The sequence below is a fragment of the Bactrocera neohumeralis genome, unplaced genomic scaffold, assembly GCF_024586455.1.
Source record: "Bactrocera neohumeralis isolate Rockhampton unplaced genomic scaffold, APGP_CSIRO_Bneo_wtdbg2-racon-allhic-juicebox.fasta_v2 cluster09, whole genome shotgun sequence".
NCBI classification, from domain to species: domain Eukaryota; kingdom Metazoa; phylum Arthropoda; class Insecta; order Diptera; family Tephritidae; genus Bactrocera; species Bactrocera neohumeralis.
Window position 1 is genome coordinate 23,714,866 of NW_026089622.1, and position 24,696 is coordinate 23,739,561.

The following is a 24,696-nucleotide window of genomic DNA, read 5'->3' on the forward strand; positions in this document are numbered from 1 at the left end:
AGGCCAGATTCAAGCTTAGCGACCTGGGAATCCGCTGATGATCTACGAACAGCATCACGCCCAAAGATGAGAATTCAGGATATGATAGGTGTAATGCCTGAATTCGACCCACTCAAAGGTTCAACGTCAGCAATGAAGTTCATAAATCGAACTCAGCAACTACAACAATGCTATGGCTGGAAGGAAGATATGGTTTTGATCGCGGTTCAGCACAAAATGAAAGGCATGGCCAAACAGTGGCTGGACGCACAAGATGTTTTCAGTTCCTGGTCACAATTCGTGCACGCATTTACTGCGGACTTTCCGTCAGCACACAACGCAGCTGAAACGCATAAGGCGCTTATGAAGCGCAAACGCAAACCCAACGAAGACTATTTAGAGTATTATTACTCCATGTTAACGATAGGTAGACAAGGTACGGTGGACGATGTTTCCATCAACACACATATTATCGGTGGACTCAACGATAGTGTACTAACTAAAACATTGGCAACAATGAATTTTGCGACGTGTAGTCAACTATTGGTGGCGCTCAAAAATTTAACGACAGTCAGCAACGTATCGGTGACTCCAACGGCGTTAACTCAGCAAACAGCGAAACCCGAATTGAAAGCAAATGCGAAGCCAACACAAATAAAATGTTTCAATTGTAATGATTACGGGCACATTGCAGCCAAGTGTCCGCAACCTCAACGGAAACAACGGTGTACTATATGTACAAAAATAGGTCATGAAGCGAAGAATTGCAACAAAAAGGTATCTGTTGCGAAGATTGGCGACCACGACGAACACGACGAAGCCCCTCCGGTTACAAAAATGGTGGAGCTTGAAGGAAGGCAACTGGAGGCTTTCATTGACACCGGCAGCGTATGCTCGCTGATACGCGCATCTGCAGCAGATGGTATGCAGACGAAGGAAGCTAAAAGATGCTTTACAGGATTCGGCGGATCCAAGGTGCAAGTTACTGAACAAGTCAACGTTAATGTGACTATTGACAAAGTCCAACGCGAGGCGACATTGTATATTGTTGCTGATGAGTTGCTGCCCTACGATATTTTATTAGGTCGCGACGTTCTAAAAAACAACGGGTATCACATGGTGATTGATAACGGAGTGCTACGGCTAGAAGAAAACGAGAAAGCGGACTTAAATATATCTAGCTGCTTAACGGAAGAAGACAAAGGCAAGACAAGGAATCTTTTAATAATTTTTAAACAATGTTTTGCAGAAGATATTAGTCAACTTGGTAGATGCAAGGACGTACAAATGACCATAAATGTAACGACATCAGATCCTATCTTGGGCAAACGGTACCAGGTTCCGTTCTCACAACGACCAACGTTATCAAAAATTTTAAAGGAACTGCTGGACAATGATATAATCCGTCCAAGCAATTCCCCACACGCCGCATCAGTGCTTTTAGTAAAAAAATCCAACGGTGAGAGTCGAATGTGCATCGACTTTCGAGCATTGAACGAGGTCACGGTTAAGAAGAACTACGTTATGCCAATCGTGGAGGAACAGCTTTCACGTCTAGCTGGCAATAAATATTTTACGACGCTGGACATGACCTCCGGCTATTATCAAGTACCTATGAACGAAGAATCGAAAAAGTATACTGCGTTTTTGACGCATGAAGGGCTGTTTGAGCATAATGTTATGCCTTTCGGTCTAGTGAACGCTCCAATGGTTTTCCAGGAGGTAATGGTAAATTTAATTAAAACGCTTAAACAACGTGACAAAGTGGTCAACTACGTAGATGAGGTCATCATAGCCACGAAGTCAGTTGACGAAGGTATTGACGTACTTCGAGAATTTCTTGAAGCTGTAAAAGCAACAGGTCTGACGCTTAGACCCTCGAAGAGTACATTTTTGACCCAGCAGGTGCAGTTTTTAGGTCATGATATAAATTCCGACGGCATACGTCCTGGTGAAAACAAAACGAAGGTGATCGAAGAGTTTCCGAAACCCACAACGATAAAATCAGTGCGACAATTTTTGGGAGTAACCGGCTATTTCCGGAAATTTGTCAAAGAATATAGCATCATAGCATATCCATTAACGACACTGCTGAAAAAGAATGCAACGTTTATCTGGAACAAAGAACAGAACGATGCTTTTGAGAAATTGAAATCGATTATAATTACGAAACCTGTGCTGACGATGTACGAAACAACAAAACCACACGAGGTACACACGGATGCGAGTTCCATGGGGTTATCTGGTATTCTAATGCAGAACGACAACGCTAATGAGTGGCGACCTGTGTTTTACTTTAGCAGGCAGTGCAACGACGCAGAACGTAACTATGCCAGCCACGAGCTAGAAGTTCTGGCAATAGTTGAAACTCTGCAGCGATATCGTATGTACTTAATTGGGCATAGCTTTAAGGTAATCACCGACTGCAACGCTGTAGCAGTAACTAAAGCAACTACGCCATTGTTACCACGGATCGCAAGGTGGTGGCTCAAACTTCAGGAGTTTGACTTCCAATGCATTCACCGCGCAGGTGCGAAGAATATGCTGGCTGATGGGTTAAGTAGATGCCCAACACTTCCCCCGATAGAACCGACAACAATTGCTGAGTCAATATATCGAGTGGTCGATATGGACAACGACTGGGTATCAGCAATGCAAAAACAAGACGAAACACTCAAAGATATCATCGAAGTTCTCAACGGAAAATCAGCATCAAACGAATGTCAGATTAAAGATGACTACGTATTGCAAGGTCAACGATTGTTTCGCAAAGTCAACGGAAACAAAAGACTAGTAGTACCACGAGGCGTCAAATGGCGTATAGTAAGAGCATGTCATGATGAAGCAGGTCACTTCGGACTGGACAAGACATGCGAGCGTGTATCGAAAGACTTCTGGTTTGCACGGATGCGATCATATGTAAAATCCTATATTGCAGCATGTCCAGAATGCTGTATGAATAAAGTTACAGGCGGTAAAAAGGAAGCGCAGTTACATGTAAGCGAAGTTGTACCGATACCCTTCAGATGCGTGCTTATAGACCATCTAGGGCCATTCGTACAAAGCAAACGAGGTAATTATTATATACTCGTAATTGTATGTGCTTTTACCAAGTATGTAATACTACGAGCATTACGCAACACGAAAACGACACCAGTGCTTACGACGCTACGAGAATATGTAAATGTATATGGAAGCCCCAGGCATATCGTTTCCGACAGGGGCACGGCCTTCACGTCAAAGGAGTTCCAGAACTTCATTCAAAGATACGAGATACGGCATGTTAAACTGGCAGTGCGCACGCCCAGTGCCAACGGCCAGGCCGAGAGTGTAAACAAGACCATTTTAGCATCACTTAAATGCAGCATCAAAAACGATAAAGATTGGGACGAGGCACTACCGCAACTTCAATGGTGTCTAAACTCTCAAAGCAATGCAACAACTAGGCAGATCCCGAATAGTTTAGTTTTCAACTTTAAACTACGCGACGTAACAGTAAACCGCTTGATTCAAGTTGTGCAAGATGAGGAGAACAGTATTCAACACGAAGACTTCCGAATGAATCTAGCAGCCGAACGAATAACCGCAGAAAGGGCTAAATGGAAGCAGAGGTTCGATGCGAAGCATCAAACACCAAGGAAGTACAATGAAGGAGATCTGGTGGTAATTGACTACGTACCTCCACCCACTGGTACCTCCCATAAGCTTGAACCATCATACAAAGGACCATATATCGTAACGAAGGTTTTACCCAACGACTGCTACGTCGTAGAAGATCTACCAGATGTGCCTAAGCAGCGGAAGCGTTATGCAGGGGTATTTACGAACGACAATATGAAGCCATGGGTAAACCATAGTCTAGTAGATGACGACTATGAAACCGAGACACCAGATTATGGTGAGCAAAACACTACTGAAGAAGACGATAGCAAAAAATCGTCCAGGAGAGACGATCAATCAGGAGTGGCCGAGCTGTCAACGATAGATGGCAAGCCTACGAAATGAGCAACAGGTGGCAAGACGAGGGATGCTTGCGAGGGAGTATCGAGAGCGAACGCGAGGAAGTAAGACGCGCAACTTTGGTTTTTGGAGCTTTACGTTTAATATTCTTGAATTATATACTAAAACATTCTAATATTCTCAATTAAATATAAATATACTAATAAACGGTGTTTTATTTTGATCAATACCTCACACTATGTCAACCAAACTTTATAGAGTCGTTTCCTTCAATTTCCGTAAATATAAATATAATAACTCGGTTAATAAAAAGTGCGTTAACCGACTAACAAAAAACGTCAGAAACACTAAATTTTACGGAAGAAATGGCAGAAAGAAGCTGCACCCAGGCTTTTTTTAAAAATTGAAAATGGGTGTGGCGTCGCCCACTTATGGACCAAAAACCATATCTCAGGAACTACTATACCGATTTCAATGAAATTTGGTATATAATATTTTCTTAACACCTTGATGACATGTACGAAACATGGGTGAAATCGGTTCACAACCACGCCTTCTTCCAATATAACGCTATTTTGAATTCCATCTGATGCCTTCTCTGTATAATATGTATATACAATAGGAAGTGAAAATACAATTCAATACTCAAAGTACACAAATTGATCTAATCTAATTAATTTAACAGCAAAATAAAAAAATATGTATATGACGGATAAAGAAATCTCGATTATCACTTTATCATGCGAGAGTATAAAATGTTCGGTGACACCCGAACTTAGCCCTTCCTTACTTGTTTTTTTTACTAATTTCTTTCTTTTTTGAAGTAATGAAATTTTCATTTCTGTACACATGCAAATAATTTGAAATAAAAGTTTGGTATTTATGAATTGAATTGACGTTTAATATAAAGAGATAAAAAGTATCTTAGGTACGCTCCCTGGATCTAAGCTACCTCCGCACCAATTTTCAGCCAAATCAGTTCAGCTATTTTTGAGTTATATGTAAATAGTGTAACTAACACAACTTTCTTTTATATATATATATGTACACCCCTATTCTGTGCACTTCGCAAAGCTTTTCCAGACACATGTGGTGAACAAATTAATGCAAATAGAAACAGCTGATTTCTATTCAAATTATATTGATAGCAATATGCGTGCAGTCAATTGCTCCTATGGTGCTTTTGATTCCAAATTTTCTAAAATATCTGGAATATATTTCAAATAAATTAGCTTAAATTAATATGTTATTAATACTTGTCCCGTTTTTATAAAAGTTTCTTCTTGCACAAAGGTATTCTCGCTCAAAGAAAATGGATTGCTATCGTCACGTAAACATTTTAAATGCCGTGCGTGATTCCTATTCTCACAATTTTCATCTTCGTTTAACAATAATAGCAAAAGTAAAATATCTTCCATTTTCACAACAAGATGCAGAATAACAGCCCTATTCTGAAAAAACCTCTCAACTGAGTTGAGAGGAAAAATTTGAGAGATTTCTTGTGAGGCATATTTTGTGAGGCTATTCTTGCTCAAACCTCATAAGAAAAAAGCTTAAAAAAGTCACCACGTGAGGTAAAAAGCTTTTTGCTGTCAAACAGCTGTTTTAATAAAAATAAACAAACAAAAACACAAATGGATAATAAAGATATGTATGCGTCTGTGCTTGAGGGTGAAACATTCCCAATATGGGTACAATCGATTGCGCTGATTGTGCCCTTGATCCCAAATTTCGTGCAAAATCTTTAAGAGAAAATTTGTTTATTTATTTATATTTATTTTTATTTATTTATCTTACCCCTTCTTTGTATCTGAAACATCCTGCGCGCTTGAAGGGAAATAAATTTCACTGCCCTTAACATCCATAATTAATTTCGAAATAAAGTGCAGAGCTCTAGACACAGAGAACTGGCTCATAGAGATATATGTAACTATTACCAACGAATTTTTGGTAAGAGCCATGCCCGTAAAAATACAAACACGCCAGGAAAAGCAGATCAAAAGATATACTCGACTTCTGCACATCATGCGGCTCCAATTCACCTATAAGTACTTTACATAGCGATTTTGGGAATCGAAATGTATTTATAATTGTTGTGTCTTGCATAGTAAAAGCATCGCTTTTGTCTCGTAAACCCTTCAAAATTTTCCTCCTATAACACTCAAATATTTTTTAAAAAATGTCAAATATTGATGTAAAACAAAACAAACACAGATGTTTTGTATAATGATGCCTGCTTTCACACGTCACAGATATTTGTGATAATAGTGAGCATTTGAGCTTTTGAATTTTCGCCAGAATAAGGTAACCCTCACTATAGTGAGAAACATCACTGTAGTGAGGTTGGTGACTTTTGTGAGGGCATGAGAATAGGGCTGTAAGATATCTAATTCGTAACGAGCACTGTCAAGAGCATTTGACTTCTTAACAACTTTTAAAGAAAAGAGCTTTTTATTTCAGACACAGAATACGAAATGTATAAATTTAAAGTTTTTACAAATAAGAAATATGTTGAATTTGTCAAGTGCACAGAATAGGGATGTAAATGTAATGATTCGCTAAATAAAAGCGACAAGAGAATTCAATTTTATAGTAAATATTGTACGGAAAGGTGCAAAATGCACAATTGAACCGATTAAGGCGCGTTTCAATATGTTGATATTTTCATCATACATTTATAAAAGGATCAACATCTCACTACAACTATGCCTACTTCTTATAAAAGGTGATCTATTTTGAGGTTCCCTACTTAAAAAAAAAAACAAAAACTTCAAATTTATTGGGGAATATTTATTATCATTGGAAAGGACATTCTTCGGAATTTATTTTTTGAAGATTATCTCTTTCAAATGTTGGCACGCTTGATGTTTTGCTCCAAGACCTGAATCGAAACGGGATTGTCAGGTTTTTTTTTATGAAATGGCAGCTCTTTAATCCCCTCGGGTTGCTCTTCTACAATTGCGTCAGAAATAGGCCTCATTCCAGAACAAAATTTGGTTCAAAAGCACAAGCTGTTTTTGTATGCTTTCAATGTAAGATTTCTACGTAAAATGCGCCAAGTCGTTCTATACAACAGTCCCAGTTGCTGCGATCGGCGCCGAATCGACTCTTCACGGTCTTCGTGTACACTCTTCGCTACGGCTATCTTTTCTGCACTGCCAATAATGAATGCTGGCTGATGTTAATTACCATTATTGTTAAATGCAATATAAAGCTTTGTAAAACCTCAAAGTATTTCCACGCTTGTGAGCCTTGCAAATAACAGAAGTACAATAATTCAGTTACAATAGAGATTAGGTTTTGCATATTGGTATTCATGTTTTGATTTGTGATTATTAACAATTGTACTTATTTATTTACGTACAGAATGCCATCTGTTGACACCTCAAGCGAAGGGCTCGCTCCTCAAGTGCCCAAGACCGAATTGGAAGAATTACAAATAAAAGCAAATAGTGTTGCAGATGAGGTAAGTGATTTAATATATATATATATAATATATAAAAAAACTTGTATTAAGTTTTTTTCTTAGAGAGCGAAAGCTCTTGATTTATTGAGTTTATTTTATTAGAGGCGTGTTTTGCAACAGCGCTCCCGCAGTGAAGCAAAGTGTCAGTATTACTTAGTTGTTTTCCGTTCCCACAGTCTGTTAGGTGCGTGGTGCTCAAAAATGACTTTGCGCGTGTGGATTATTGTGTTACTTAATTTATTTAGCGTTAACTCCTCCCTTCTTAAATTCAGACCCCCACGTTCAATGCCATAGATTAAATTTGTTGTAAATCGCCTATACCTATGGTTAATAACGAAGAGCAATCCTTTCTACAAGGTGCATTCCAAAGTAAACAGGACTTTTTGAATCTAGCGCATCTATATGTCGACTTTTGCCTTAGAATCTGCTATCTTTATCGATTGTCCAGTGAGAATTTCATGACAGTTCATTGATTGGAAGTGAAGTTATTGCGTTTTAAGAGTCAGTATGTTTGTGTTATCGGTGTAAAAATGAGCTTCGAACAAAGAGCCAACATTAAATTTTGTTTTAAAATTGGTAAAACTTTTACCGAAACCTTTCAATTGAAGAAACAAGTTTATGGCGATGATTGCCTATCCCGTAGCAGAGTTCACGGGTGGTTTCGACGTTTTCAAAGTGGTCGTGAGGACATAAATGACGATCAACATATGGGTCAATCAAAATCCGTGATCACCGAAAATTCCATCGAAACTGTGCCTGAATTCACCAAAAATCAGCCGAAATCATCATTGAAATTCATGGAAATGGAATTGAACATCTCCAAAACATCAATTTATCGCATCTTGACCGAACATTTGGGCTTACGAAAGGGGTGTGCGCGGTTTGTTCTGCACAAATTGACTGACTACCAAAAATTGCTCTCATCGATCGACGCTTGTGACCGATTATTTGACCAATAATCACATTTTAGCCGTGCACCGTGCGACTCCTTCCTTTTCGGAAAAATGCATTTGGTCATGAAAGGAAAGCGTTATGCAGACGTAGAGGCCATTCAAAAGGCTTGGATCGGCATACTGGCGGCCATACCGGCCAACGAGCTAAAACACTCGATCAACATGCTTTTGAACCGTGCAAAAAGCTATATTGAAGCAGAAGGAGACTATTTTGAATAAAATGAATTGATTTGATGTGTTTTTTTAAGTCCTGTTTACTTTGGAACGCTTCTTGTGGGTAGTGGAGTTGGTTTTTGATCTTGATTTCTACGACTGCGATAAGTTTTAAGACCAATACACGTAAGTGTTGTTAGCAGCAATAAAATCAGTGCTACGTTGATGAGTAAATTGTTTTTATTCTCTATGTTTAGTGTGCCAATATAATTGCTATCATTATACGTACAAGTTAGTTTTGATCACTTTCTATAACTCCTTCTGCGGTAGCGACGGTGTTGTCGACTACTCAAAGTTACTTTGACATGTGTTAGTTATTTTTGATAAACTTTCTATAACTCCTTCTGCGGTAGCGACGGCGTTGTCGACTACTCAAAGTTACTTTGAAATGTGTTAGTTATTTTTGATTAACTTTCTATAACTCCTTCTGCGGCAGCGACGGTGTTGTCGACTACTCAAAGTTACTTTGAAATGTATTAACACGTTGAGTTTCGTTCTAAAACTGTTTATTTAATAATTCGTAAGCTTACTGCTAGCCTACTATTCTTACCCTCGCTGCTGCCGTTAGCGTCGGTCTCTAATTGCTTGAATAAGCATATCCCACGCTCATGTGCCATGCTCATGCAACGAACTGAACATCGAATTACAACGGCTGACCAAACATTTAATTTGATCGCGCATGAAGTGAACGATGCAGACTGCATGCATTGCAAGTTTTGGCAGCATGGAAACTTCAGTACGTTAACTATTGTTAACTACTCCCTCCTTCAAAACATGGTCGTCCTCGGCCATACTCAACCTTTCCAACACTTGACGCACCGCCTTAGAAGTTTCTCTTCGCCGTCTACGCTTTAGTAAGATGATTGATCCAGCAAGGATTACGGCGATTGTGTCACAAATTACTGCGGTTACTAGTGGTGTAGCAATCGTTCGTATACGTAGTTCAGTGATGTGACGCAATTTTGCTTCACTTAGCTTGTGGAGAAATGGTAGGCTTAGTAGGGTATGATGGGAGGTTATGTTGATCCGTGCTGAGGCAGCTTGTTGTGGAAGTCTCTTCGAGTATCCATTGAGAGTAACGTATTTGGTGCCATTGATAAAAGCGGTGCGTTAGAATGTAACAAGATAAGTGCCATTAATAAACATTTCAGGGCCATTATCTATGCTAGCCAAACTATACCATCGTCGACGAAGACAATGGGGGATAAATCGCTGGGCTTGGTGGCACAGTGTGCTACAGTGCCGGAGTGTAGGCTTTGTGCGCAAGTTTCAGTTTCGGCTTCTTTACAGAACATTACCATTGGCGCATCAATGCAGCATATAACAGCAGTAATGTTGCCTCCGCAGTCAGCTATAATGTTGTCCAGTAAATGTAATATACGGCCAGCATGCGATACGCGAAAAATAGTAATCTTCTTACATAATAACTTAGGTCTAGGAAAACCGATAATAATACTTACAATTTCCTTACTTGCTAAAACCTTAACTCTACCTATGCTAAACAATTGGGTTATTGTAACTCCTGTGAAACTCTCCTTCATAATCGCCTCCAAATCATCTGCATCAATAATAGCAGGGTTTATTATATTAAATTTAACCAGTGTGATTGCAATTATTAAATTTTGAATCTCTAGTATTAAAAAGTTTAGGCTCCGAGCATGCCTATTGTGTACTCCTAATGTCCCTTATAAAGTACGTAAATGCCTGGTGTCTACTTCTAGGATCTTCCTCATGTGTGATTGTGGGAAGACGCTAATCACGTCTGTGGTTTCTTGTATGTATTGTTCATATTCCGTTAAGTTTGATATGTGCCTTATGTACCTCGTCTCGTTCCAAATTACTGCAGTACCGTCCAGGATCGGTATGTAGTCCGCGTGCGAGTAGTCCGTTAGTTTGGAAGCTGTCAGCCCAGCCCAAGTCAAAAGTGCGAAGATGGGCGTATGGTTGAAATTCAAAATAAAAACTATGTAAAAAGAGTATTATGTCGAGAGTTTCACTTGAGGTTGTCCTTGTGGACCCTTTAATAAGAACGGTTGTTCCTAGATCAGCGTCTATCCTTGACCTTGTCGCCTAGTCTCTTGTTGGACCTTACCAGGACCTTTTCTCCAACTTCGAAGATTCTATTTTGTTGGTAGGCATTACTCCACTCCAGCTGTTTTTGTTGGGCTTTCTCTAGCCTGGCAGCAATGTCCGGGATATCGTTGGATGAACGGGAGCAGGGACTCTCCGCTAAAAAATTAAGCGCATCTTCTTCATATTCAGCTTCTATTTCTGCCGCTGCATCATAAGCGGCTTGATCGTACTGCTTTTCATACACTTCGCTTCTTTCTTCCGTCAAATGGTTAATTCTCTTGCGTCTGTAGTCCGACGTTCTTTGAGAACTCGCAGGTCTCTTGAACGCACTTTGTGGTTGACTGTCGATAAAGGGATGTGCTATAGGTAAGCTTGAGTTATGCGTAATCTGGCTGTTCTGGTTTGGAAAGTTAGTGCTCTGATGGAACCTCGAGAATGGATCGACTTCCATTTTCTCAACTTGGTCGCGCTTTGGAGGGCGAGCTCCTTGCTCCCTAGTGAAATAGGGGTCTTTTCCAGTCCTGTACTGAATGTCGGACTGCTTCTGATAAGATCGGTTTTGAGGTTGTCTAAGGTTTTTTTCCTCCAACGATCTTGCAAACTGGGCCGCAAATGCGTGCCTGTCGTGATTTCCTTCTATTTCGTGGGCTATTACAAGAGCCAGGCCAAATCTTTGGGCTGGGCTGCAAAAAGAACATCCGTGAGGTTTCTCCTTAACCCGGAGACGAATACGCGCAGTGCATCGGCCCTATGGTTGTCATTCATCTACCGTGCCTGGTCGGTGTCAAACGTCATTGTAGTTTTATTTGTGAGAAGTGTGAGTTTTTTCTCAACCTCCTCATAAAAATGAATAATCGACAATTGTCCTTGCCTTAGCGTTGCTAGCTCTTGATCGAGCAGAGTTTTTTCTCAACCTCCTCATAAAAATGAATAATCGACAGTTGTCCTTGCCTTAGCGTTGCTAGCTCTTGCTCGAGCAGATGCAATGGTCGCTTGTCTGAGTATGTAAAATCTAAACGGCTAATGATAGCGTCGAAATTAAGGACCGTGTTGAATGATGCTAAAACAGCATCAGCCGATCCCCTAATTCTGTTGCGAATTATAAGGACAGCTTGATAGTGTTTTGAACTACCCCCGTAGGTTTTAAATATATGATACGCGGCCATAGCTGCCTGCCGCCAGGAGACATATTGCTCCTGTGAGCCATCGAACTCTGGAAGTGATTTAACTGCATCCAGACCTTCATGACATTCTACCCCGTCTATGATTTTTATTGGTTCGTAAATCTTAACTTCAGCACCTGCCACAGTTGTGGCCCGAAACTGGTTTGTAAGCTGCTCTAGCTTGGTTTCAAAGTTTTTCCTTTATACTTGTAGTGCGGCGCTGACGGCCGCATTGATAATACCCTGAAGTTGTTGTTCATTCATGTCTTGTTTGCGCCTGAGACGTTTGCTTGTCAAAAGTTGGGTGTCAATTCTGTCCAACAGTTCACTAGTCTCAAGTTTTCTCATGCAAGGTAGTTAAGATGGCACGCACGGGTAGCGAACGTAAGTGCACAAAAAAAAACCAAAAATGGGAAACAGGAGTTCAAAGTACAACCCTGTTTATTACAACCACACTACCCACACTTAAATTGTCAAATTATCACTAATATAATTATGAACAGAAGGCGGAAAGAAAAAAAGTTTCACTTACATAATTTATCGGTGGGGTCTTGATTCCTCTGCCTCCAGGTGATGGTGATGGTGGTAGTGGTGGTCCTTTCTGCGTGGGTTTCCTCTGGTTGGGCGCCAGTTAGTTTTAATCACTTTCTATAACTCCTTCTGCGGTAGCGACGGTGTTGTCGACTACTCAAAGTTACTTTGAAATGTGTTAGTTATTTTTGATAAACTTTCTAAAACTCCTTCTGCGGTAGCGACGGTGTTGTCGACTACCCAAAGTTACTTTGAAATGTATTAACACGTTGAGTTTCGTTCTAAAAGTGTTTATTTAATAATTCGTAAGCTTACTGCTAGCCTACTATTCTTACCGTCGCTGCTGCCGTTAGCGTCGGTCTCTAATTGCTTGAATAAGCATTTCCCACGCTCATGTGCCATGCTCATCCAACGAGCTGAGCATCGAATTACAACGGCTGACCAAAAATTTAATTTGATCGCGCATGAAGTGAACGATGCAGACTGCATGCATTGCAATTTTTGGCAGCATGGGAACTTCAGTACGTTAACTATTGTTAACTTACATAACTGTTTCAACATTTCCAATGATAGAACTTCTTCCATCATTTCGGAGCTTGCCATAGGTTGCAGAATTGCCGGCCTGGATGCTGATTAACTATCTGTTCTGTTACAATTAGTTTATTATTGTGGTGGCGAATTACGAAGGTGCCCTTTAGTTGTATAAATTCAAAATTAACGCGTATGATTCCTTTTCACTGGTTTAGGAAAGATATTCCTGGTGATATTTCCTCTATTGTGGGAACATGTTGGTTGTTTATTGCGCTGCAGTTGGCGGTTCGACTTTTCAATAAATTGGAGATATAATATATGAAGTGTTGCTTATATTTATAATGTTAGAGTTAGAACTAATTACTAAATTATTATAGGACTTACAATTAGTTTAAATTCCGTATATTTGTTTTCATTAAATTTTAATATAGATTCAAATGGATTTTTATAATTTTCTCTCTTAATTTTTCTGCTCGTATAATTAATTTTTTACAATTATCGTTTTGAGTGGTTGGTAAGTTTACGATATAAATGATATCATTTCTATTGGTTGCAATACGAACAATAAATAAATTCTTAAGCTTCGTCAATATTAATATATGGAAAATATTCTTTTTTTTCAAAATCATTTTTGTAGCATCAATTTCTGAGTTTGACAGGATATATGAATTTATAATATGGGCCTTTGTCCAATAAATTGCATACTCTATATTTACTATTTCTTCTTTGAGTATCTGCGTTTTAAATTTAAGCTCTAATATTAATTCGTTAACAAGATTCGATTCGCTTTTAATTTCCTTAAGGATTTCATTGTTTACATTGGATATTTCATTTATTTTTTGAACTGTTAATTTATTTTTAATCAACTGATTATTGTTTTTGTCCATGATCCGGATTTCCGGCTAACCATTTCCAAGCTGTTCCGATAACGTCAATTAATCTTTTAGTTCTTTTGTTTGTTCATAATCAATTTAAATGATTTCTAATATTTTCGGCTTCCAGGGATTGACAATTTTATGGTTACTTCTAATTTGTTTATGAGACTTTAATATCCCTTTTTATCTATGAGATGAATAATTTTAAATTATCCTATTTGAAATTTTGCGATACTTGCATCTATTGTAACTAATTGTGAGTGGGAGTAATTCAGGATTTGGGTTTCGGCTTGGCATATTGGGATGATTAACCTATTGGAATAGATGAAATTTGTTCTTTGTTCGGCTTTTATGAACAACTTTTCCTGTTTCAGTTATGATTGTACTATTTTTATTTTCGTTCACTATTTCTGTTCTGTATCTAAGTGACAACTTGTTGTCTAATCGCTTATTGATTTTTACTCAGATTATTTCTCCTATCAAATATGACTTTGAATGGTGGTTTTCTATTTTTATGAAAAGAAATGTCTGTTTCTTGTTTGTTTTTTAATAATTCTCTAATTTTCTTCCTTTCATTTTCTAATGGCTCTGGGTTCCTGATGGTATTTTCCTCAAATAATACATGTGTTAGCTTTTTGCGTATGGTGGAATGAATGGAATTATTATATTTGTAGAGTGCAATATCCAATAATTCTGAGGAAGATTTATAATTATTTTCTGCTTAAAGGCATCTCATAATTTCTGTTAATGTTGAGTGCAGCCGTTCTATTTGCCCATTTTCTGAGCTGGTGGTGTCTTATAGATTTGAATGTTAAATTGATTTTCGAACATAAACAATTTTTTTATCTACTACAATTATTTCTGGAACACCAAAAGCTAAAAGTATCTGTCTTAATGGTACTTAAATATCTTCTGTTGCCCTTGAATTAATGATCCTAGCTTGTGCGTATTAAGAAAACGTATCGATGCATCGAGTAAAATTTTCTTATCGGTAATAAAAATATCTAAGTGAATTATTTGTCGAGCAAATTTTGTTATTGCTTTCTTGAATAACTATCTTTTTTGAATGTCGATCATATTTACTCTCTTTACATATTTTGCATTGTGCTTAAGCATATGCTTAATTTTTGCTGCCATCTGTGGAAAATAAAAAATTCTGTAATAGTTGCAATTTATTCTCTCAGTCGTTCCTCTGAGCTCTTAAATGTTCTTTTATAATTTCGTTCTCCTGATCGCAATCATTTCTCTGTTACTGTATTACTAATTTAACAACCGGTATTGCTTAACATGTACGGAATATATTGTTTGAAGCTTGCCTAAAATGTCATAAGTAGTTTTAATGCAATTCGTAATTAAAGCGTTCAGGTAACGTTTAAATATCTGAATGATTTGAAATTTATATTGGAAGTTTCTCCAAATGAAAGAATTAATGGGTTCTTAAAACCGTTTACCGGAGCTTCGGTAAATTGTATTAAATTTTGTGATGAATTTTCAGCACTATGTTGGGTAGCAGATATTGAATTTATTTGAGAGTTAATTGGTGGCCTTAACAAGGCATCGGCAACTTTATTAGTGATAACTGGTTTAAAATTTAATTCATAATTATACTCTTCAAGCACTGCTTTCCATCTTTTAAGTTTGCTATTTGTGTTCTTGTTACTTAAAGCGTAGGTCGGCTGATGGTCATTTGTTGCGTAATGCTCTTCTTTTTTATAAGCGCTCGGGAAATAAACATGATTATAGAAACCGCTCATGCCAGGAAAAGACCGAAGGTCTTTAAGAGTTTTTGGGATAGGAAACTCATTTATTGCTTTAATTTTAGTCGGGTTTGTTCTTATTTCATGAGTGGATATTAGAAAGCCTACAAAATTCGCTAATTCGACTATCTTCTTTCTTATCACACTTAAAATGCCAAAGTACTTAAGCGTGGTTTTAATTGATTCATAAATAGTTAAAATGCGCTCTACTCTTTTTTGCCAAGAATTGTATTTTAGAGGGTTTTCAGCAAAATCTTTTAAGCAGCGGAATCTTAACTGACTAGTTAAGATTAATTGGATTTTTGTCATTTATAATATACGATTATAATAAGATTTACTCCTGTTGGTAACTCGTTCGGATTTATTATTGCCTCAACTGTACTTTTACATTAATTTTCAACAATTCTCTTAACGATTTCTGTGATAAATGCCTCTAATTCAGGTGTGGCATTACCGGTTTGTGAGTTGGAAGGGGTTGAGGAAATATTATTATCGTTTTGACGAGGTGGATTTGAAATTACGAAGCAGGTCTTATTATATTTTGATTCATTTTGTTTTCTTTTTAATAAATTTTATTTTTTGTTCTGTTTTTTTTCTAATAGGATTTACTAATACTCATTATTATTTTTCTTTATTGTTTTTACCTTCTTAACTTACAGTGAAAGTAAATTTATCCTATGCTCCTCCATCTACGGTTGTCCTTTTTGACTTTCCTTAGTCTACTTGTTTTATGGGTTAAATCACAAAACGGGTTTTTATACGAATAAAAACGATATAAAACAACTTTCAGAATTAATGTTGGTCGCCACTTATAAACAGACTTGTATAATCTTTTTTCTTAGAAAGCAAAAGCTCTTAATTTATTCAGTTTATCTTCAGAACTGATTATCAATGTATATAAATTATTATATTAGGGGTATGTTTTGCAACAGCGCTACTGCAGCGCTTGGTCATCAAAAATGACTTTAGGCATGTGAAGTATTATTTATGGAGTTTATTTAGCGTTAACCTACACTCGTGGCCCCGTTGAGTTTAAATCCGGTGACTGTCTGTCCGTTCGTTTGTGCAAAATTAGTATGTGTTAAGATATAAAACCGTAACTTGGCACCGGGGATCTCCTACCGCCGGTGTGAAAATATATGACATCGGAAGATGACCCAGCTCCCTCCCCGTATAACGGTACTGTTCAAAACTACTAAGATCACTATAAATCAATAACATAGGGGAGCCGGTGCAAAAGCTGGACGATGGGCACAACACCGCCCACTTTTTGGTGAAATCACATGGTGATTTCGACTAAATTTAGTACATAGCACTCTTCGTATATTCCTATATCACAGTGCGAAAATGGGAACTGGGACTACAACCATGACTAACTCCCATATAACACAATTTTAAATTCCATTTAATTCTTTCACTTTCCAGTACAAAAATTCAGAAGTAATTAATAAAGGGGGACAAAAGTTTGCTCTAATAATTATTTTCAAGTATGCCATCTTATGATTATTTATGAAAAAATCAGTTAAAGTGTGAGATATAATAGCAATAGCAACTCTGTGTATTAAAAATTGGTTATGCTGCGTACATATATCGGCCAATATTTGAGTTATCTCAATGAAGATTACAGAGCTTGATTTACTCATAACAGTGTATCTTTGTGGAAAGAGTCATGTGTAGAAGTGAGGAAAGTTCTCTAATTGCCATTCAATTGGGAGTGGCCAGAAACGATTCATTACATATCGCTCGAGCAGCTCACGATTTCCTAGACCAAGTATCCTCTGCGTTGCCAAAGAAATACTGTTTAAAGCCGAGCTAAAATGAGAAGACGAAACATCCCCTACGCAGGGTTGTGCGCCTTCGGACCCGTCACGTAAAAAACACTACCAATTAAAACTAATCGACAGCCACGGATGAGAGACCTCCCTTATGACGACGACCATGACAAACGAATAAAGAATTACGGTTAGAGGACATGCACTTAGAAAGTCCGGTCCCTTAATTGGGAATGTGCCGCTGCCAAGCTGGTTGATGTCCTCGCTAGAGTGAAGGCTGACATCACCGCCATCCAAGAAATGCGATGGACGGGACAAGGTCTGTTGCGAGTAGGTCCTTGTGGCATTTACTACAGTGCCCATTTAAAAGAGTGCAAATTTGGTGTAGGATTCGTGGTGGGAGAGAGACTTCGTCGCCGAGTACTGTCATTCACCCCGGTGAATTAGCGTCTGGCCACAATCCTCATCAAAGCGAAGTTCTTCAACAATTCACTAGTTTGCCGCCAGGACGATGTGACCAACGATGCCTTCTATGAGCGTTTGGAGCGCACTTATTACGCCAAGGTGGTCAAAGAAAATATTTTCAGCACAATAGCGAGTAAATTCAGCCTCCATGAAGAAAAATCCCCAAATGGGTAAACAAACACATCAAGGCTCGACGTCGAGAAGCTGCAATCACAAAAGACAGCCGAACGATTTTCTACTTGGCTTGCACCCCTGCTCTCTGCGAGCACTCATTAATAACTCGGTATAAGGGATCTGTGGATCAGCATTTCAAACTCCTTAGGTACAACTGTAACCGAAACCATTCCTCCTCTCTACTGGCGTAGACACCGCTTACGCGATTATAGGCGAGTTAACAACAGCGCGCCAAAATATACAAAACTATCTACAACTTCAAAGTTATGACTGTCAAGTGACGTAAGAGCCAAGTCGCGAGTGCGACGACTATTTGTTTGATGACAGGAGAAATTCCTACTTACCCTCATTCACTGCCAGACCCGCTTGCTTTGCTTCCTAGTCCAGTCTGGAGAAACCAGAACTAACGGCGCGGGTCTTGAGGCCGATGATATCAATACCATCGGCATACGCCAGCAGCTGTACAATCTTTTAAAATATTGTATTTGATCGATTAAGTTCTGCAGCTCGAATTATTTTCTCCAGCAGCAGATTGAAGAAGTCGGATGAGAGGGAGTCGCCTTGTCTGAAACCTCGTTTGGTATCGAACAGCTCGGAGCTCGGTGCTGTCGAAAGCAGCTTTGAAATCGACGAAGAGGTGGTGTGCGTCGATTCTCCTTTCACGGGTCTTTTCCAAGATTTGGCGGATGGTGAATATCTGGTCGGTTGTTGATTTTCCAGGTCTAAAGCCACATTGATAAGGTCCAATCAGATGGTTGACGGTGGGCTTTCATCTTTAACACAATACGCTCGATAGAACCTTATACGCGATGTTAAGGAGGCTTATCCCACGGTAGTTGACGCAGATTGTGGGGTCTCCCGTTTTGTGGATTGGGCAGAGCACACATAAATTCCAATCGTTGGGCATGCTTTCGTCCGACCATATTTTGCAAAGAAGCTTCGCCGCCTTGTTTGAATAGCTCTGCCGGTAATCCATCGATTCCCGCTGCTTTGTTGTTCTTCAGACGGGTAATTGCTATTCGAACTTCTTCATGGTTGGGCAATGGAACGTCTGCTCCATCGTCATCGATTGGGGAATCGGGTTCGCCTTCTCCTGACGTTGTGCGTTCACTGCCATTCAGCAGGCTGGAGAAGTGTTCCTTTCATAATTTAAGTATGCTCTGGGCATTGGTCACTAGATCACCTTTAGGGGTTCTACAAGAGTATGCTCCTGTCTTGAAACCTTCATTTGGCCGCCGCAACTTTTTGTAGAATTTTCAAGCATTACCCCTGTCGGCCAGTTTATCAAGCTCTTCATACTCACGCATTTCGGCCTCTTTCTGTTTCTGTCTGCGAATGCGTCTCGCTTCCCTCTTCAGTTCTCGATATCTATTCCATCCCGCAGGTGTTGTGGACGATTGTAACGTTGCGAGGTAGGCTTCGACTTGGCACTCCTCGTCGTACCAGTTGTTCTTTTGCATTTTTCGAAAACCAATGGTTTCGGTTGCAGCTGTACGTAAGGAGCTTGAAATACCGTCCCACAGTTCTCTTATACCCCTTCCCTTCCCTTGTCGACGAGCGCTCTCAGAGAGCAAGAGTGCAATTCGAGTAGAAATATATATTAGGTTGTCAAATATCTCCCTTCTCCTTCTTTGCTCTTTATCCATCGTTCGATAATCTGTTTCCATCTAGGCAGCAACTTCATATCATCCTCCTCGTAGAAGTCCACCTCCTTATTTGCGAAGAACTCGGACAGCCACTTTTCACAAGCCTCTTCTGAGTTCAGCTTTACACTAACAATGGTGTTCGCCATGGACAAGAACAGGTGGTAGTCACTTGGCGCTATATCTGGTCTATATGGTGGATGCGATAAAACCTCCCATCTCAGCTCCCGTAGCTTCTGAGGAGTCATCAACGAAGTGTGTGGTCTGGCGTTGTCCTGCTGGAACACTACACCCTTCCTGTTGGCCAATTCGGGACGCTTTTGGTCGATCGCCTGTTTCAAGCGGTCCAGTTGTTCGCAGTAGATGGTAGAATTAAGTGTTAGGCCGTCAATTCCGTCTTGACGACTGTTTGGGACGATTCACCGGCCTTCGCCTTATATTGTCGTATGTGATCCATTTTTCGTCTCCAATCACCACCCGCTCCAAAAATGGGTCGAATTCGTTCCGTTTTCAGAAGGTTTTTTTGCGTCAAATCATGCGGCACCCAAACATCAAGCTTTTTTGCGTTTCCAGCCTTCTGCTGATGGTTTGGTAACTAACTCCCCTCTTCTGGGCGATGTCATGAAATGTCACATACAGGTCTAACGCGATGTTTTCCATGATTTGATCGGTATTCGTCGTCACAGGTCTTCTGCCGGCTGGCTTATCCATGGTGTCGTTTTCACCCACTCTGAATCGTCGAAACAATTCATCCGCAGTTCGAAGAGATAGAGTACCATCCCCCAAACCACCATTAATCTCACAGAACGTTTCTCTATGTTTACACGTATATAACTGTTGAAAAGACAAAAAGGCGAAAGGCTAATCTATCTCGATTAGTTTTAGGTGATACATACATCCGTTAGGTGAACAAAACTATTATACCCTGTAGCAACATGTTGCAAGAGTATAAAAATTGCAGATCATAACATATTAAAAATAGCCGAAATAACACTTAGAAATCATACCATCCCTATTGGAAATACCTATGTGACTTTCTGTTATATTGGCTCATCATTCAGCTACAAAAAGAGAATCATTGATAGTGAGTCGGTGTAAAAGTTTAAGAGTAGGTTTGTACGGCTCACTTTTACAGTGAGTGTTATTGAAAATCGCACAGCCACCTTTTTTAAGTATTTTAGTGTCCAGTTCCTAACTACTTCAGATAATTCCAATTAAATATACTATTAGGCGTTTTATATTAAAACTTAAATTCATTTATTCACAAAACTTAAAAATATTTAACAGAAATAACTAATAACAGCTCATTTTAATACTCTTGGCTAAGTAATATTCAGTCAGTAAAAATCGTACAGTGCATCTTTTTTCATTTTAAATGTAAAAAATGATACAAAAAATTAATTTCATTGCTGTAAACTTATTTTAATATTTAGTTGGAAAACCTTTACTCGTATTAGTTTAAGCAGCTTTTAGACGTTTGGGCATTGACTCAAACAACTTCTTACAATAATCTGGGGATATTTTACTCCATTCACTTTGGAGCGCGTTTTTTAAGGCAGAAATGTTCGAAATTGGCAGAGCCCTAATTTTTTGATCCAAATGATTCCATACGTGTTCAATGATGTTGAAATCTGGAGACTGAGCTGGAGTTTTCAGCAATACCCATTTTTCTACGCTCTGCTTAAGGTTTTCCTTAAGTATATTCAGATATTTCCACTGATCCATACAACTGTCGATGAACACAAAATTTCCCACACCAAAGGAGGACATGCATCCCCATACCATGACTGAACCTCCGTCATGCTTGACTGTCGGTCGCAAATTTTTAGGATCCATTGCAGTGCTGGGTTTTCTCCACACATTTACTTTTCCATCGGACATAAAAATGTTAAACTTAGACTCATTAGTCTACAAGACACTTTAATAGAAAATATAAACCGATTAAAATCAGTACGTTCTAATTTCTTGATTTGAATTCGAAGAATAACCGAATTTTTAAAATCATCAGTCAGCCTTACGATTTTCAGTGACACCCCCAAACAAACTTTGGGCAATGGTGCTCCTTTGACATAAAAACGGGAAAAGCTTAAGAAATAATTCCCATTGCATTTTGCTCTTAACTCTATTACAAATGATAACAAGGATGAAATTTTTGATTTTGCGAAAAAAATTAGAGATAGTTAAGAAAACTTAAAATTTTACTTGCTGTACGATTTTCAATGACACTAACTGTAGGTAAAATCTCATATTTCACTAACTGCTTGACCAATTTCAACAAAATGGTGCGCATAAAATTTTATAGACATTCTTATTTTAGAAACTTGAAACATCAAAATGGGGCGTTGCACACTTAATTGATAATTATTAATAAAATGGGTTCATTACTTCTTCTAGCCGCCATATAGTATATATTTATATTTATATTTATATTGATACAAATTAAAATTATATATTTTTGGTTAGCACCAGAAAATAACGTTTAATAGCTTTACAAAAAGGAAAGTAAAGGGTTACTAGGACAAATAATTAGTTATTTTAGAACCCTTGTCAGAGTTTCAATTTAAAGGCTTTGTCATAGGGTGGCTCCGTCACAGTACCACCCCCCTAGAGGGCCATAAGTGTTGTAGCGAGCTTCAGCAGGTGAAAATTTGCGTTAAAAAAAAAATCAGTGGCTGAAAAAAACCGTCCACGATTTGAATCTGAACAGAACCGGCTGCAAAGTGGGACGCGTCTACTCAAAGCGATAGTACTGCGTTGGGCATCGTAGTTTAAACCTCGAAATACCTCGTTCATTAGTCGCTGGAAAGTTTGAGGGGCGTTTCTTAACCCAAAAGTCATATGAGTGAAGTCATAAAGTCCAAACGGCGTCGTGATGGAAGTTTTGCAAATATCATCGGCATGTATTGGCACCTGATGAAGGGTTTTAAAAGATCAATCTTTGAAAAAACAATTGTACCTGTTAAGATTGCAGAAAATTTCTGCAGGAACAGTAGGGGGTAACGGTCCGGTACTTTCACGGCGCTCAGTGCTCTATAGTCGCCGCACGGCACACTAAGGACGACAAATGCCTAGTTTAATTAACAGCTCAAATTCTGACCATGCGCTGCTTGCTATGATACAATGAAGCACATATGTGTTTGTTCGAATTCTAAGTGGTGTCGGACAGGTAATTTCAGCAAACTCTTTGAGGATGTAGAAGAATCACCGCGAAGTGTCGATTGTAGGAATGCTTGGCGATGTTAGTCGTGTTATTGGGTACGATGTATGGAACAGGGTGGTGAGATCGACAAGGCGGGGCGTGCATGTCTAAAACTAGACCGTGCTGTTCGAGGAAGTCGGCGCTTAATATGGCCTGTGAGACGTCTGCTATAATAAATTTCCATAGGAATTAGCGGCGTGAATTCAGGTTTAACTACAGGATAACTTCACCGTACCTAAGCACAGGTGAGCCATTTGCGGCAAACAGTTGCATTGAGGTAGGGCATGCTCGAGCTAGCTTCGTTGTCTTTGGAACGACAGAAACGAATCAATTAAAAAATGCACGTTAGCTGTTGTAACGTAAACAGAAAGTCTAAAGCTTTTTTTTCGTACCAGGGTGTTTGCCAACCTCTGATACTAATCAAGCTGAGCTGGTTTTTTGTGAGCTGTCAGCTGCAACTGTCTGTGTGAAGGTACTCCACTGTTGGCACTTTGTTGCGTGGCTGTGCGGATTTCAGTTAACAGATTTGTTGCGCGACGTACATAGATCTGGAGCGCTGTCGGCCCCTGGGGCGGTCGTTATCCACAAGTCAACTAACTTCCTTTGACAAAGGTCAAGGTACGATTTCAGGTCGTAGATTGGAAATTTGTCCCGATGGCTGAGTTTCGGAGCTAATACTACACACCTAGCTGTCTTTCAATGGCAGATATTTGGTGATGGAATTTGAAACCGATAATAGCTGCCTGGGGGTAAGGCAGAAGTAACGTTTATTAGCCTTACAAAAAGGAAATATTAAAATAAGGGTTGCCAGAACGAATAACTAATTATTTTATTTTTTTTTTTAAGCCCTTGTAAGATTTCAATTTTAAACCTTTGTGAAGATGCTCTGCGCACAGGGTGACTTTTTTTTTTATAGTAGGGGGAAGCATCGAAAGCCGGAGTGCGGAACTTTAATCCGCTAAACCTAACCTACTCCCAACTCATGGCTCTCCCACGGAACCACCGTATTACTTCGTGAGAGGGACAGGACATTTAAGTCTCCTCTATTGTGCGGACTGACAGACGCCTAATTTGTTCAAAAAGTCTCAGTTTTGTCATTATGGATGCTGACGCTTCGCTGACAGCTTTCCAATTACCAGTCGACTGACACATGAGTGTCGTTAAATTATCGACCGTAAAACCACCACCGAGTGTGGTTTTTAGTTTTTCCCTTGTATTTGAAAATCGAGGGCAATAAAATAGTATATGCTCAGAGTCTTCTATATGCTCTGTACATGTCGGACAGTTCGGACAAATGTCATTGTGGAATCTGAAAAGGTAGCTTCTAAAGCACCCATGTCCACTAAGTATTTGAGTCAGATAAAAGTCTAGGTCTCCATGTCGTCTGTCTATCCAGGAGTGGATGTCCGGTATCAGTCGGTGGGTCCAACGCCCTTTAGATGAGGAATTCCACCGCTCCTGCCACATTTTAATGCTTTTGTTCCTCTCCTCTGTCTTTGCCGATACTGTTTTAGGCGCTGATAGATGATATAAACGCTCGAGTTCATCTCCCTGGATGTCAATGGGCGGCATTCTGGCTAATACTTCAGCAGCGTCGGTTGATGTTGTCCGGAAAGCACTTATTACTCGAATTGCAGAAAGCCTATGCACGGCAATTATTTGTTTAGCATACGCTTTTATATCCATTGCCTGTATCCATACTGGTGCTGCGTACAGTATTACGGAACTCATTGCTTTCGCTAGTAAGAATCGCCGGCTGGAACGCACACAGCCTGTATTGGTCATCATTCTCGATAGAGCATTGTAAATTTTGTTTGCTTTACTGGAGGAATACTCCAGGTGTTCTTTAAATTTTAATTTAGAATCTAATATTACTCCCAGATACTTCAGCTGCGGCTGCGAGGTTATCTCGCACTCCCCTATGGTGACCTCTATTTATTCT

General features: G+C 39.2%; 1 protein-coding gene and 2 long non-coding RNA genes across 6 annotated transcripts in view; 1 reads left to right on the forward strand and 2 right to left on the reverse strand.

The window, feature by feature from the left end:
- The window catches only part of LOC126764341 (uncharacterized), a 473,995-nt gene that overhangs the window by 164,183 nt on the left and 285,116 nt on the right, over window positions 1-24,696 (reverse strand). The gene's annotated exons all lie outside the window — the stretch shown is intronic.
- LOC126764081 (synaptosomal-associated protein 25) overlaps window positions 1-24,696 on the forward strand; it is a 532,618-nt gene that overhangs the window by 61,568 nt on the left and 446,354 nt on the right. For all 4 annotated transcript variants that reach the window (XM_050481865.1, XM_050481867.1, XM_050481868.1 and 1 more), the window contains exon 2: window positions 7,306-7,405. In XM_050481865.1, coding sequence (XP_050337822.1) covers window positions 7,306-7,405 — 100 coding nt within the window. The remainder of the gene's footprint in view (window positions 1-7,305; window positions 7,406-24,696) is intronic.
- LOC126764357 (uncharacterized) lies at window positions 5,510-5,832 on the reverse strand. The gene is made up of 2 exons (XR_007667969.1): window positions 5,737-5,832; window positions 5,510-5,681 (listed from the first exon to the last, which is right to left on the reverse strand). It is a non-coding gene; the product is annotated as an uncharacterized LOC126764357 (long non-coding RNA).